At 49.2% G+C, this 16492-nt stretch overlaps 1 protein-coding gene across 2 annotated transcripts; it reads left to right on the top strand.

The window, feature by feature from the left end:
• Positions 1 to 7122: 7122 nt before the first annotated feature.
• On the top strand, positions 7123 to 9594 carry HELT (helt bHLH transcription factor). 2 transcript variants are annotated; one of them, XM_012537410.2, is made up of 4 exons: positions 7123 to 7581; positions 8020 to 8124; positions 8399 to 8495; positions 8933 to 9594. In XM_012537410.2, exons 1-4 carry the CDS (start codon positions 7555 to 7557, stop codon positions 9427 to 9429), a joined length of 726 nt encoding a protein of 241 aa, XP_012392864.1. In that variant the 5' UTR covers positions 7123 to 7554; the 3' UTR covers positions 9430 to 9594. The 2 variants fall into 2 exon arrangements, with proteins under 2 accessions (XP_012392864.1, XP_004281780.1); XM_004281732.3 differs by having other exon boundaries at positions 8930 to 9594.
• The last annotated feature ends 6898 nt before the right edge of the window (positions 9595 to 16492 follow it).

The raw sequence follows: 16492 nt of genomic DNA, 5'->3' as shown, positions 1-16492 counted from the left end.
ACTAAAGAGGATCTAACTCATAATGCAGCATAAATATATCACAGCAGCTTCAAACCTGAGGCCTGAGAGCAAGGGGTGTTATGATGCATGAGGGATAAGAAAGGATGAACAGGGAGAAGGGGAAACGGGAAGGAAGAAGAGAGGGATAGTTCTTCCATGTTTGGAAACAGAACATGATTCTCTTTATCTTCTCCCCCACTTCCTCTTGCCCACGTCTTTGCCCCTGTTCTCAGAGCATCAGTGCACAGATGCTATCTCAACTCCTACTATGGTACTTGACCAGGTACAGGAGGCTTTGGCCTCCAAAAGACACCCATGTCCTAATTCCTGGAACCTGTGAATGTTACCTTATAAAGGCCAAAAAAAGGACTTTGCAGATTTGATTAAATTAAGTGTTTTGAGATGGAGAGATTATCCAGGTAGGCCCTTAAATGCAACCATAGGTATCCTTATAAGAGAGGAGCAAAGGGAGATTTGACACAGAGAAGAGGAGACATCGATGTGACCACAGAGGTGGGGACTGGAGTAATGTGACCACAAGCCAAGGAATGCGGGCAGCCATAAAGCTGAAAAGGTAAGAAAAGAAACAGATTCTCCTCTAGCCCCTCCAGAGGGAGTGTGGCCCTGCTCTCACCTTGATTTCGGCCCAGTACTACTCCTTTCAGACTTCTGACCTCCAGACTGTGAGAGAATAAACTTCTCCAAAGTTTGTTAATTTGTTATAGCAGCCACAGGAAACTAATATTGAATACACCAGCTCTTCCTAAATTACCTCCCTCTCATTCAAAACTTGTTTCTTGACAGCCTTCTTTAGTTTGGCGTTAGAGAGGATCAAAATCCAGTTATATCAATTCATACTAATGAGAGACCCTTAATGCCCCCAGAGGCAACGATGTTTTAAAAGGAGGGCATTTATAACTCCTCAAATTAATGTCTAATTGGTACGATTAGTGTAAAGAAACAAAGTGAATGGAAACTGCTAGCAGTCAGGTGAAAATTTAGGGAAATGGACCAACAAACAGGTAAATTAGGGTTGGGGTCTGCCCTCAAGAATGTTCCCCTTAGTCAGGGTCTTCTTTTCACTTGTGAGAACGTATAGATTCTCCAAAAGTTCTCTGTTTGTTCTCAGTGATTCCAGTGTTGCCGTGCACAGTGCCTGGCACACAGTTAAGTGCTGAATTCTGGTGGTGGATGAAGGAGGAAGGCAGAGAGAGAGGGTGGATCCAGGGTGTCAGCCACATGAACAGATGGGGTGTCTGATAGACTACTGCTACTGGATTACTGCCCATACAATGGGATCTGTTAACACTCCTGGAATTTTCTCCTCCTCCTGAATCTTCTCCCCAAGTTCTGTGTTATTTACTGCAATTTACAACAATTTCTTATTGTCAGCAATATACACCTCTAATTTTGTGTGCAAGGTCGCCCTGTAAAGCAGGTGAAACCTTTGAGCTGTAGAAAGCACTCCCCTCAGTTCTCTAAGCTGAAGCTCCCCACGATGACTTCTGATGCTGCTTTAATACAGAGCAAAAAGCTGGAATTATCAGCCCCAAAGAAAAGCCAGTTGCCTAGAAAAATCAAAGCCCAGAATCAACACGGTTCACAATATCTGTAACATACTTTCTAAGTGATGTTAATGTCAAACTATGGAAAACAACTCCTTCACCTATCATGCAGCCTCCCTAAGTGTTCTTACTCAATAGTTATATTTACGCTTCCCCTTGTTAGTTCTTGCAAAAGTCCAAAAATAAATGGTAAGATATGACCCTACAGGGCCCTGTGACAGATTGCCAAAATAATCCCTGAAGCCCCTCTTCCAGTTTTCCTTCATTCATCAAAACTACATTGAGCATCTACTACTTGCAAATTCTGGAGAGACATGCAGGAAATAAATCACTGAACATAGGAGGCAGTACTAAGGAAAATATTGCAAACACCCCATAGAATATTTGAACAAGCAGTGCTACAAAGCCCCCCTTGTTCACAGGAAGCCTTTCAATCTGTGCACTGAATTATTTCTACTTAGGACAGCCTGAAAGTCCCCTCCACCTTTGCTGTTGTCTTTCTAGGCTACCCCTTCCTACCTGGCACTTGCCAACTGGTAGCCTTCAGCTGTTAAATACCAAATGGTGGCCTCCAACTTCAGCTAAAGTGGTGTTTCACAAACTTTGAAGGGCACAGGAGTCAACTGGGGATCTGGTTCAAATGCAGGTTCTGATTCTGTTAGGTCAGGGGAGGAGCCTGAGGTTCTGCATTTCTAATGAACTCCCAGGTGACTACTATGCTGCTGGTCTGAGGACCACATTTGAGTAGCAAGTGATTAAGTAAAAAGAACTTCCTTTTTACTTAAAACAAAATACAGCCAACTTCATAAGGCATCCAATTCTAGAGGCATAGGTGTAATGTTTCAGGACTTCCGTAAGGAGAGAGAAACTGAAGGCATCGGAGCCATTGGATAGACGGTGGGGCTGGTGCCTAACCGTGGTTTCAGAGCTGCTACCTCATTCAGCAAAAACTCAGGTACTAGATCTAAAAATAGAGTTAGAAAGCAAAGAACTAAACTGGGTCAGAGACAAGAACAAACGAGATACAGACCAAAATCTGGGGAATCACTCTATTACAGATACAGTTTTCCCAAGTCTCTGGTCTCCTTTCAGATTTGGGGTTTAGATAAAAGCCCACACCTTCAGTGTGTGTCCTCATGGCTGGAGACATCCCCCCACCGTCACCTGGCTGCTCTGACAAGCACCGTCTCCTGACACGCACTTCCTGCTGACGTCCTTGCTGAGCTGAGAACACTACTCGTGATCAGAGGGAACAGAAGAATTTAGGGTGCTGAGTAAGGAAAAGCCCAGAGAAGTCACCAACCCAATAGGATGTGTGTTGCATGGCTTCTAGGATGGGCACTGGGGGTGACTGGGCACTGAGGGTGACTGCTGTGTTGAGGCTTCTGTACCGGGGTCTGACACAAACACAGACCTTTTCTTCCTTATGAGAGGACACGCCCCTGAGCCATGTCCTTTTCTGAGCGGTGTTCCCAGCCTCTGGCTCACATCAGTGCCCACGACGTGCTGTCATCACTGGACTTGGGAGAAGCAGGAACATGTGGACTGAGGCCCAAGGACACAGTTGATGCCTCTGACAGCGATCCCACCAGCCAAAGGCAGCAGGTGTCCTACAGAATGTCTGCCAGTCCTGAATCACAGCGTCCCTACTGGAACTCTCCTTGCAGTAACAGAGGAGTAAACTGAGGCCGTCGGCCCTGGAGGTCACACAGCAAATCAACAAACACTTGAGACAGTGGCTTGCTGTGCGCCATTGTCATTCCCAGTTCCCCTCGTGGCACCTCAGATTCTTCCGTGGGAAAATGGGTATCGGACCTGATGCTCTTCTGGGCTTCTTTCAGAGGAAACATCCTACAGTCCCACATTCTGGGATCCTATTCGCTTCAGAAATAGAGCCCAACGTGGGTTCTCTTTGTGCCTTGACCTCCTGGTACTTCAGAAGTACAGGAGAGTCAGCTACCGCTGTGTTTTCTCCACTCTCTGACAAGACTCCTCACATTTCCCCACTTGATAAAATCCCCAGGCCCACTAATGAATCTACAAAGTCTGTGTATTAAGATGGGAGGAAGAGGGAGAGATTTGAAATCACCCAGAACACTTCGTCTTAGAGCAATTTGGCTGAAATGACCAAATACCCACTAGATTTGTTTTCTTTCCATTCATTACCCCTTCCCCTTCCCAAGCCCATAAACCCTCAGTTTCTAGAGTTGGAAAGAAACACAAAAGAGTCCATTTTTCAGTGTTTGGAAGCTGTATGTCAAATCTATGTAGCTAAAACATTTTTTTAAAGTAAAAATAATAATATTAACAATAATAAACATTTTCTGTTTATGATTGCTGTATTCTCCAACAAAGGTCTTCAGATGCCAGGAGTCTAAGTACAGACTACTATTGAATTAGCATCGTCTAATTTCTAAGTAGTCTTACTTCCTAGCTTTCCTTTGATTTTGATGCTAATGTTTGAATCACTTGAAATGGTCATGCTGTTGAGTTGAGGGGCTTCTGAACTTGGAGCCTTTTTTCAGCCTCACACCCCATGGGAGACACTGCTGGCCACCAAGCACCAGGTGATGTCACCTGTGCGAGGGAGCATCTAAAGGCCCCCCATCATTTGCCTAATTTGGGTCGATTTAACAAACCTCAGGCCAAATACTGGGGCTTTTTTATGGAGAGTGAAGCTTTCTCAGCAATGGGAAAAACTATGAAATGAATGAAAATATCACACAACAGCACAAACCCCACAAAACACCACTATGTGAGAACCACTGTAGAAGTGATTTCCAGGCAAAGTAAAACAATTCATTGAGTAGGTAAGCCTTCTTTTAGGTGCTCTGCCCATGTTTACTTCCTTCATCCCAGTGGCCACCTTGTGACCTGGTAGATACAGTAATTATCTCCAATTTACAGAGGAGGAAACTGAGGCACGGCAGGATTCAGTGAACAGCCTGAAGCCTCACCCAGCTGGTATGTGGTGGAGCTGGAATTTGAACGACTGTTTGGCTCCAGGGACCATAGCTCTTCATTATTCTGCTCTCATTTTGAGTGGAAACTCGGTCACCATCAGGGAACACTTTATCACCATCCTGGGAAGTAGGAGTAAAGGGACGATGACTGTGAGGGTCCCAGCACCCCCTTTCTGGCAGTGTGATTCAAGCCTTCCTGCCGGGAAGACAAAAATAAAACACACCCTTCCCCTCACCTGAATGGGAAAAGGCTTTCCCAGCCTTCCAGAAAGGGCTGCAGACCCAGAGGACCTGGTGAGGATGGCCACCCCTCCACCCCACTTCCCCTCACTTCCCCACCTTCATTTGGGCCCCTTCCCCAAGCCATACGAGGGGACTTGCAGCCCTGGGCAAGATCTGGAGCCCAGCTCCCAAGCAAACACGGGAAATTAAACAGTTTGCACAGAATGAAGTTTGGCCCGTGGAAGGTGCCCGCAGCTGGCGGTTAACACCAGCTGTAAGAGGATCAACTCCTAGTCCGCTGGCTTAAAAAGGGGATAGGGGTGAGAAGTGTGCGCGCTCCCTTTTACCCATTCACATTAGTTAATTTGGATGATAAGGGTTCGTGTTTAATCCCCTTGTGTGCGAGTGAATATACTGAAATCGACAACCTCTGAGAGGGCACCGGCGGCTGGCAGAGCAACCTGCGGGAGGGTGCGGGTCGTGCCCAATCCATCGTGAAGTAGAAAAGAAACGTCGAGAGGAGACTGAGAGTACGACGGGGAGGACACCATAGGGGTGCGTGGTGCGGACCGAGCCCCACACCTCCCAGACTGCAGCAGGTGGGCTGCTCGCGTCCCCGAGGCCCGGCCCGCCAGGCCTGCCTCTGCGCCCTAGGAGCCCCCTAGGTGCCACTGGAGAGCAGGCTCCCCCCCAGCCACCTCTGCCAAGGACTAACAACACCCAAAGGGAGAGCCCGGGCCCTGCCGTAGTCCAGCAGAGGAGAGAGAGTTTAGGCAAGGTGGGGAGCAGAGAGGGAGGGAAAGATGTGTCAGGAGAGGTCTCGGTTGTTCTCAAATGCAACAGATTAGAAAAAGGTGAGAGCTCAGCGGCTCCGGAGCAGGTCATAGAACAAAAAGCATTTTTACAGTTTCCATCTGCAAGAAACCTGGCCCCCACGCACAGCCCGCAAGCCTGGAGCCCCCAGAACTCGGGTTCCGGCGCAGCAAGTGCCAGCGAGGCCTGGCGGTCGGGGAGGAGGCCCCCGGCTGCTGGGCCCGGCTGCCCGCAGAGGCGCAGGCGGAGCAGAGCTCCCAGCCGCCGCCGCCCCCCTCCTGCCCCTCGCGCCAGCCCAGCAAATTTCCTCCCTCCTTTCGGTTCGTGCCTTCCCTCCCTCCTCCTCCCCCGATATATTCGCTCTCTAAAACCATAAAAAAGAGATCAACCTCCCTAACTTCACGGAGCCCTTTTCAGTGACAAATATTGATGCCCAAAGTGTCTGCGCTCTCCCGCCCCCAAACTTTAAGGCGCCCGCGAAAGGGAGACATAAAAAGTTAACAATGCTGTGAAAATATGTTTGCAGAAAATAGACAATCGTTGGATTAAACGTATTCAAGTATGAAATAATGCCTTTTTGTGTCAAAACTTGGGCGATGGGCGGGTACAAAAGTTCCCTGTGGCAGCTACTTGCTCCCTTTGTGAGCCGTGCGCTTTGGCGTCTCCACTTGGGCGCATTACTTAGAGCCCTCTAAGCGCGATTGTTTCTCCCTTTCTAATGACATTTACCGGATCAAAACATGCTGTTAATTCGATCAGAAGGCTTCACCCTCTCTGACAAAGCCACAATAATTTCTCCTGAAGTTTGTTAAATTGACCAAAATTAGGCAAATGAATAGGGGTCTGTAGGCGCCCCCTCTCGCAGGTGACGTCGCATAATGCTCGCCTGGGCCAGCTGCATTCCCCCTTTTCTTCTCAGCCCACTCTTCTCCGTGTTGCCCCCCAATCCTCCCACCACCCCCCTCACACACACACACACACGCACACACACTCACACACACGCCTGCCTGTCTTTCCTCCCCCACCCTCTGGCATTATTAAAATTTAGCCCAATGAAACTATTCATACTTTTCAATGGACATTTTCCTTATAGGATAATAGGCTACAAATTGAGCCTCTTCCCCCCGCGAAGAGAGAGCCCGAGGGGGGGAGAAAAGAAAGGCGGCGATGTGGTCAGGGAGTAGGGGGGAGCGTCGCGTGCCAAAGACCTGCGGGAGGGGCGAGGCGAGGCGGGAGCCTCTTGTGCCCGCCGCAGCCCCACACCTGCCGGGATGTCCGGACAAATAAAGCGGTGTAAACAAAAAGGGGGGAGATGGACGTGTCACCAAGTCGTGTGAGAAAAGCCTGGGAACAAACGGGGCGCCTCCGTCTCCAAGAGCTCTCCCTTGAACCCGGCGGAACAGCCTATTAAAGGCTTACTTAATTACTTTAATGACTCTGGACAGGCTTTAAAACGCACTCGGCGCTGAGACTGCGGGCTTGCTGGGATTTGTAAACAGGCAATCGTGTGAGACTCAGCGGTGGGACTAAAGGAGGCGACACTGTTTTGTGAGGGTCCTCGCCCCCCGGCGCCCGCGGCCGCTGCGCCCCTGCGCTCGCTCGTCCGCCGGCGCAGGTTTACCGCCTCCTTCCCGCCCCGGCTGTTGCCATGCTAATGTTATTCCCCCGCCGGTCACGTGTCCTTTGAAGGGCCACGTGGATTAACAAAGCTGATCTGCCCCCAGCTCGCCCCCCTCGGCTGCTAATTTTTTTTTCTTAACTTTTAAAAAAAACTGATCTTGAATGCATGCATCCCCCAAACGCAGCTCCCCTAATCCTATGGAATAATTCAAGTCGTGAATGCACTTGGAGCCCTGGATGACCGCTTTATAAGGCAGCCCCTGGTAGTTGGGAGGCTGCAGTCTACCTGGGACACTCGAGGAGGCACACGAGGCGAAAAGTGGACGGGTGCCTCGCGCCACCGCCTCTCCCGAGGGCGCGTACTGACCAGAATGTCAGGAAAGCTCAAGGAACGCAAAGTGAGTCGGCTGAGCCCAGATGGCTCTTGCGCCAACAGGGTGGGGGCGTCTGACGCCCGCAGCACCACCTGGCTGGACCGACGGGCAGGGACATTATCACACGGGACTTCTCCTGGAGAGGAATCCTGAGTGGTTTGGGAAGGGGATGAGGATAGAGGGAGGGGACGCCTCAGTCAGGGAGGAGCCCACGCCTGGAGGCTGGTGGCCACCTCCCCACTGCCCTGGTGCTCAGCACGGCGGTGTGGCCCAGCGGACGCTGGAAAGGGAGCGCACCAGCGCGGGTGTGAGAAGGCAGAGCTTATGTGACCCACTGTGGAGAGACAGGGGCCTGGGGCGAGTCCCTGGGCAGCGTTGAGGGCTGGGAGACAGCTGTGCCAGCCGTGCCTTTCACGACTCTCTGGGCAAAGCCATCCTAAACGTACAAACCTCTGTTCGCAGAGAACCCCCGTTTCCCACAAAGTGATAGAAAAGCGGAGGAGAGACCGGATTAACCGCTGTTTGAACGAGCTGGGCAAGACGGTGCCCATGGCCCTGGCGAAGCAGGTAACGTCGGCGGCCGAGAAAACGGTGCTGGCGCTGGGGATCCTCTGCCGCCACTCTCGGCAGTGATGCCGGGAGTCTGGAGCCTGAGAGGGCCTTGCACGTGTGGGCTCCCTTCCCGGGTGCCTGAGCGCTGAGTGAGCCCCGGGCGGCCCTCGCGCAGATCCACAGCAGCGACCCACTCGCTGGTCCTCTCCGGATAAAACCTTGCACCCAGCCTGCCCGGGTTGGCCGGCACCCGCTGGGCCGCTTCGAGGAGCCCTTCCTCCTTTTGCAGAGTTCCGGGAAGCTGGAGAAGGCGGAGATCCTCGAGATGACCGTTCAGTACCTGAGAGCTCTGCACTCCGCTGATTTTCCCCGGGGAAGGGAAAAAGGTGGGCGCGGGTTGCGCAAAGGGGAACCTGGACAGGGACCGTGCGCCACACGGAGACCTGGGGGCGGGAGTGGGAGTGAAGCGGCGCTTGCTAGAGGTCTCTCGCTCTCTGGATGCTGCCGGGGCGGGGGCGGGGGCGGGGTGGAGGTGGGAGCGGACTCCTGTGAAAGCTAGGAGGACTGGAGCACAGGTGTCTGGGGATACAGGTTCCGCGGTCTCCTCTCAGGTGGGGAGGGTGGGGTCAGACTCTTAAGGAAAAGGAAGTCGCTAGCTGGCGTTTTTCCAGTCTCCAGAGTAACAAGAGGAGAGGGCGGGCGTCCAACGGAAACTCCGGCCAGGAAACGTGAAGGGAGGTGCTTGGCCCCCGCCTCGCGCTCCCGGTCGGAAAGGGCGCTCACAGTTTTTTTCTTTCTACGGTTTTTCTCGCCCTTCCAGCAGAACTGCTAGCGGAGTTTGCCAACTACTTCCACTACGGCTACCACGAGTGCATGAAGAACCTGGTGCATTACCTCACCACCGTCGAGAGGATGGAGACCAAGGACACCAAGTACGCGCGCATCCTCGCCTTCTTGCAGTCCAAGGCCCGCTTGGGCGCCGAGCCCGCCTTCCAGCCGCTGGGTTCGCTCCCGGAGCCGGATTTCTCTTATCAGCTGCACCCAGCGGGGCCCGAGTTCGCAGGCCATAGCCCTGGTGAGGCGTCCGTGTTCCCGCAGGGCGCGGCCCCGGGGTCCTTCCCCTGGCCACACGGCGCGGCCCGCAGCCCGGCGCTGCCCTACCTGCCCAGCGCGCCCGTGCCTCTTCCGAGCCCTGCGCAGCAGCACAGCCCCTTCCTGACGCCCGTGCAGGGCCTGGACCGGCATTACCTCAACCTGATCGGCCACGCCCACCCCAACGCCCTTAACCTGCACACGCCCCAGCACCCCGCGGTGCTCTGACGCCGACTCGCCCGCAGATTTCTTTGCGCTTCGGGCGCTGCCTGGGAGAAATACTGTATATTGTACAAGTGTAAATACGGTGCCAACAAAAGAGATGGGTGGGGGAAGGCCAAAAGCGAAAGAGTCTTCTGAAGGATCTCCCCCTTGGCAATAAACGTTTTCTGAAGGTACCAGAAAGATGGATTTCTTGTTACCTTCTGCTCTTCCAAAACCCACCCCCTCCGAGGTGTCTCGGGCGCAAGGCTGATAGGGGCCAAGGTGACGGCCCTCAATAGTCTGGGTGGGGAAGGGGGCGGGTCGCTGCGGTGTCTGAGGAGGCGGGGAGGCAAAGTAGAGGGGTCGCTTCCAGGCTGGATTCGCGTTTCCCCCGGGGCTCCAGACCCGCACGTGCCTCGGGCGCACCTTGGGCATTTGCCTGGGGGAAGGGCAGACTCGAGGAACAGGGCCCTCAGCTCTCAGAAAGTACAAATCGAAGGACCCTCCCCAAGCTGGCTTTGGCGGACTTTCGCCAGTTCCGACCTGGGCGCCCTTCCCTAACCCGGGACGAGGCCCCGGACACGCGCGCACCACATGCCCGCTGGTCTGGAGCGCGCCGAAACTCAGACCATCGGGATGCGTGACTAGGTTTACGGCCTCAACCTGTCTGGTAAAAAATATGTAGAGGAGGTAGCTTCCGAGTGTGGCTTAGAAACAACAGACGATGAAGTTTATCTTCGAATGACAACTACTCGTCGGCACCGAAGGGTTCGGGAAACTGGAGTTGCCTTTGGCGCACAAATCAGCTCAGCTTAGGGGCCGCTGGGCAACCTGGTGAGAGGCCGGCAGCGACCGGGTTGGGAGACGTGCTCTCCCGAAAGGATTGTTCCCTCTGCCCACACCCACATCCGGCCACTGGTGCGGCGTTGAGACGCTGGGTTCTTGGGCCTGCTGAGAAAGGCTTCTCCACCTTTTCCTGGGGGAGGGGGATTTTAACCTCCTCGCTCCACCCAGAACATAGGAACGTTTTGGGGTCTAGGGAAGACTTGGCTAGTGATCTGTAAGGGGCTTGTAGTTTTCAACGACAATTCGATCTGTCTTACCCACAAAACAGCAATACATTTAAAATAACAAGCTGAAATCAGGTTTTTCTAGGACCCAGAGAGCAAAATAAGCCTCACTGTTGTTCTATGTTAACTGGTAAAATGAACAAGGTAACCAACCCGTTAAAGTTGTCTTTGTGAGAATTTAAAATTTTTCCTTCATTGATTTTTTTTCTGTCTTTTCTTTCTGTTCCCGTTCCCTTTGATGCCCTTTAAATAACTCAAAATTAGGTAGCCGGTTTTCCTGTTTCCTGAGGCCATTTAGCTGAACTACGATTATTTGTCACCGCTCAGGTTAGCTGGAGTGCAATAAATTAACTTATTCCATTTCTGTGGACAGGGCTTAAGGGAGCTCTGACCTAGACTGTTTACTGAGGTCATGGAGGAAGATGGCCTACAATTTATAAACCCTCAAACTTGATTACAGAGACAGGACCAAAAATACCACACACAAACACACACACACACACACACACACACACACACACACAGAGCCACTTCATTATGTTGTCCATAAAGTGAAACTTAAATCTTAAATGTGTATGTTTTGGGGGCAGGGAGAATCTATAAACTTTAGAAAAAGTCTTTCAAGTAAAGGGTTCTTGCCCTTACACGCACTATATATCACTACAATACTTATCTATAAAATGTGAGATGCAAACAAGTATCTCCTCCCTTATGAAATGATATAGTTGGAGCATGAAAGTCAGTGTAAGGTCAGGAGGCCACTGGGTAACAAATATATATTGAGCAATATGGGATGAAAACAAATTATGCAGAAATGGGAGAATGCATGGTGCCTATTATTGGAACACATGTCTTACACCCATTTTTATCAGCACTGAATACAGAATATGAAGGAAGGCCTTTCAGCCTTTTTTTCTCTGAGCATTAAGCCAATCTGAATTCCCTTTGGCAGTGAAGCATTAAAGATATAGTGTTACCCTGGAAATATAAATTATTAATATATTCAGCATTTTTGTCACTTCTCAACTGTTAACCAAATTAGACAAAACTTTCTTTTGCTAAGTAGATTTTCTCTTTGGGATTAGCTTTGGGAAAGCACAGGGCCACCATAGTAAAAACTTTGGTCATTTACATATAATTTTGCAAACTTCCACTGGCCCATGACAGTCTTTGTACCTCAAATGTTGGTATTCTTGATTTTTTTTTTCTTTCTCATTTAACTGTGGAGGATAAAACCCTGCTTTGGATTTACAATGACTTTAGGATAAAAGTCTCCCTCCCCTTTCTCTCCCTCCCCCTTTCTGTGTGTGTGTGTGTGTGTGTGTGTGTGTGTGTGTGTGTGTGTGTGTGTGTGTGTGTGTGTGTTGTGTCTTTTTCTGAAACCTTCTTCCAAAGTTCCAATTCTCCAGGCTTGGCGAAAAGTCAAACTTTGCAGAAGATTAAAAATGTCACTACAAAATGGAATCGACTTAAATCAGATTGTGACTTTAATGTGTTCTTCCTGTACTTTCTCTGACAACACATTACTTCCAGCCTCTCTGTCCCAAGCCCCCCACCTACTCCCCCCTCTGTCTGAGTCTCTTATGCCCAATCCCTCCACTCTTTCTTTTAAGTAAGTTGTATAGTAATGGTTTCCAAGAGAGGCTCAACCAAACCCAGAAATAACAAAAAACAAAAAACAAAAAACAAAAAACAGTGGGTTTGGCTGGAGATGACCCATTGTGATACTTCTGAAAGGGGCAACCCCTTGTTTCTTGGGCTTCATCCTTGAGTGGGCAAGAATAAAAATAATCATCCCCATGAAATCAAAGGTTTTCTCTAGAGGCTTGAGGAACAAAGCTGATGGCTGGTGCTTTGGTTCAGTCCCTGTGGCTCTGTAGGGCTACAACTAGGAGCTTCTTGGCCCTCCAGACACCCCAGCGAAAAGGCGGTAATACAGAGCTCACTTGTGCTTCCAAGCGTTATTGAACAAACACAGCCATGTACCAGTGGGGGCCCTGCAGTCTGGCCTGCTAGATACCAGACAAGGAAGGTGGAAGAGCAGCTATGCAAGTGCCTACCTGACCCCACAAAGGCACGGAATTCCTAGGAACCTGGTAATGGGTATCTGCATAGAGTAACACACCAAGAAAAGTAAGGCAAGATGGGGCATGTAGTAGGAGCTCAATAAACATGTGTGGCATGACATCATAGTACTGAGTCTCTTGGATTCTACATCTCCCCTAGACCTCTTGTTTCTGGCCCTTAGTTCCCTCCCCACTTCAGTAGAGACCAGAAAGTACTTGTACACCCACCCAGAAATCTGTGGAGCAACCTACACACATTCTGAGAGTTTTCAGACAGACCAACGTCCCTGCCTTTGCCTAGAAATTCTACCTTGTGGTCTGGCAGCAGGAGACACACTTGGCCTGCTTGGTTAAGGCAGTTAACTCTTCCTGAAGGCCCAGCTAAATGCAGACGCCAAATCCAGGATTTGAATTCAAAACTAGCCTGATGAGGGTTCTGCTCCTTTCACACCGGAAAGAGCCAAGACTGGGCTGAGTCGACTCCACCCTCCTCTTTTCTGCACCATTAGCTGTTCAGACCCCACCTGGATCTGCATTCCAGCTCTGCTTCTTACAATTCTGGGCAAATTGCTAAGCCACTCTGCATCTGTTTCCTCATCTATAAAATAGAGATATTAAAGGTGCATATACCTCATAGGGTTGCTAAGAGGATTAAATGAACTGGTACACTCAAAGCACTCTAGACAGTGTGTGGCCCACAGTGAATGCTCAATAAATGTTAGCTGTTATAATAATTATCTATTCCTCCCCCCTGCAAGTGTCAGATCCTTGGGACCACCTCAAACTGAAAAATAAAATGTCAAGGCACATGATGAAAAAATCTTGAACCCCAGGGCTCTTTCTTAAACCCCAAGGCTTATTCTGAAACAAGGCAATATTCTTCATTTAGGGCAAGTGGGGGTAGGGAGCTCAAATTCCATCCCATGGTCATTTTGAGGCCTATGAGCCCCATTCCGAGTTATGGTTGGTACTCGGGGCCCCTAATAACCTTGGAATGCTATCTCTTATGCTCTTTCAAATACAGAAATCTAGCTTTATGTTATTTTGTTACAGCTCTTATACCCACATTCCCACATTCTCTCTCAAAGTACATATTCTAATGCCTATTATTAACATACAAACTTGGCTGTTGCAGATTCTTTTCTGGATCATGAAGTAAATAAACTAATTCAATATTCCTTAAATACACTTTCTCTGGCAGCTTTATGTTCCTCTCAGCATCTCCCCCATTTTTTCCCATTCAAGTCTTCTGTCCATCCTATTTGTCACCTGTCTGCCCCAATGCTGGCTCCAGACCCACCCCCTGATGCAGGTGAAGGCAGTGCTGCAGACCCCCAGCTGCCTGGGTCCCGACCCCTCACTCTCACTCCCTTTCTCACTTGGCCTTCGTTTCTCACACTCTCTGGTTTTCTGATTGCTCGGCTCCCAATATCCGATTCTCCATGCACCCACGGCTTGGGGTAAGAATGATCTCTGCATGTGTGTGTCCACATGAAGAGGTATCACTGGGGTAACACTCCCAACCTCTCTCAGCAGCCCTTTCACATTCTTCAGCTACCCCACTGGAGGGTTTAAAAGGTGGACCCAAGCACACTCACCTCAGCCCCTTTATCTTTGGGCGCCAACCTGCCCACGGGAAGCAAGCAAGCATTCCCATCTAAGCTGGCTGGAAGATTTAGAGCTCTTCCTATGCTTTTGATGGCTAAGTTTAATTCTAAGGTGAAGTGTTACAAGCCCACTCTCCACACGCAGATGTCACATCCTCCAGTCAGTCTCAAAACAGACATTTTTTTCCTCCACCTGACGTCCCATATCCATATCCTAAATGATTCTGAGCACAGGTAAGAGGGAAAAAAAAGACATTTATTTATTGGATGCCCTGAAACCCCAGAACCTGGGTGCCTATATGTGTGCAGCTAGGAAGGCAGATATACACATATGCCTATGTGCGTTGAGCAGTGTGGGCACAAGAGTGTCCGCATGTGTGTGCACAGGTGGCTGCTGCGTCCACAAGTGTGCGTGGAAAGACGAGCTGGGACCAGAGAAAAGACCACTGAAGAGAGTGGCTAGATTAGAGCTTGAGGGACCCAACTATTTCTGGCTCACTTGGAAGATAAGAAGCAACCATTATGAAGGACTTCAAATCTGTCCATTATAATCTCTGACAAACCCTCTCTATATTGGGAAGAGCTGCAGCAAAGCAGGAGAGAGGCAGTAGACAGTGTTATGCTGAATGGGGGCGTGGAGGATAACAGGAAAGTTACCAAAACCACAGACGATGGGGGTGGGAAACTTGAGCAGGAATTCTGGGCTGAGCTATAAAGAGAGGGTGTGAGGAAAAAGAACCCCAAGGGAAATGGGAACCTGAGTACTTTTTGCTATTCCCACCTAGCCTCATTTATTATGTTTAGCTTAAAAGCAAGAGTCAGTAAAACATACTAGTTAAAGCTTTATAAATATGATGAAACATTCTTGGTACAATATTTCTAGGAGCCCTTTTGCAATGTTTGATGAAACAAAAAGCAAGCCTCCTCTATGGCTGTTTTGTCATAGGTATATCAGTAGAGGTCTTCCACAATAAAAGACTTTCATCTCCATCCACTAAGAACAGAACTTTATTTTTTACATAAACATGATTTCTATTTTATATTTATGCCAGGCTATATAAATCTGTGATCTAGCCCTATTATTCTTTCTAAATATAACCTAAAGTATAATTAGTGAAGAAAATAATTGCTATAAAGACATGGAAAGGACGCACACAAGTTTTAGGACTACAAGTTACGACTCATCTCTCTACTTTTTTGATGTATTGTGTGCCATGTACGTGGCACACCTACAACTGCAACCTGTCTAGCCTCAGCAATACTGGTGGGGAAGTCCGGGAAGTCAATTCTGGGTACTTGGAGAAGTTGTTTGGAAAAAGTCAAATTGAAGGGAGGGTCATTTGTAAATATATATTCTGGCCACAAGCCACAAGCAATAAATTTGTGAAAGCTTGAAAAATTCCTAATTTCACAAACCCCTCCTACTGTGATGTACAGTAAAGAGGCAGACATGAATACCATTGAACCCTATCTGACTTACATGACAGCCCAGTCAAAAAGACAAGAGCAGGGGCTTCCTTGGTGGCGCAGTGGTTGAGAGTCCGCCTGCCGATGCAGGAGACACGGGTTCATGCCCTGGTCTGGGAGGATCCCACATGCCGTGGAGCGGCTGGTACCATGAGCCATGGCCGCTGAGCCTGCGCGTCCGGAGCCTGTGCTCCACAACGGGAGAGGCCACAGCAGTGAGAGGCCCGCGTACCGCAAAAAAAAAAAAGACAAGAGCAATGTGGATACTGTCAAATTAGAACTGAATAATAACTATCATGACCCTGAACCCAAGGCTGATGATGGCCCAAACATATATGGTGAGGGGAGGCTGCAGGGGAAGGAATTTCACTGCTATATCATTAATTTCAAAGGGAAGAAGTTAAGCTAAGAATTTCTTAGAATACTATAAAAAATGGAAAGATAATTTCTAAAACTACTGTAAGTAGCATTGTGTTGTCTGTTTCCTTGTCATGAAGAGAACATGTATCAGTGAGACAACACTTTCAAATCTTTTCAATTATGTATTACAGAAAAAGACACCATGAAAGCTGAATATGCTTTGGAGATAAGGGAGTTTAGGAAACAGTATTTCCAAGAAGCATCAAATGACTTGCTATGAGGACAGGAACCAAGTGATGTGGGTAACAAGAATACAGGATGAGTTTATGTTGCACTTGATGGTGGGTTTTGGGTATCAGGTGTTTGCTATTGTTAGCAAGCTTCTTCCAAAACAAATCTGTAGTCTATTTTTCCATATAACTCCCAGTCATACTTTGATAAAGCTCATCTTCACTAAGGAGGAAGTTGTAGAACTTAAGAACTGATTTGAATTCTGCGAAGGAAGGGTAGCCACTAT

Source organism: Orcinus orca, chromosome 21 (genome assembly GCF_937001465.1).
Source record: "Orcinus orca chromosome 21, mOrcOrc1.1, whole genome shotgun sequence".
In the NCBI taxonomy this organism is placed as follows: Eukaryota; Metazoa; Chordata; class Mammalia; order Artiodactyla; family Delphinidae; genus Orcinus; species Orcinus orca.
Note: the sequence above shows the minus strand (reverse complement) of the source record. Positions and strands in the feature narration are given on the sequence as shown.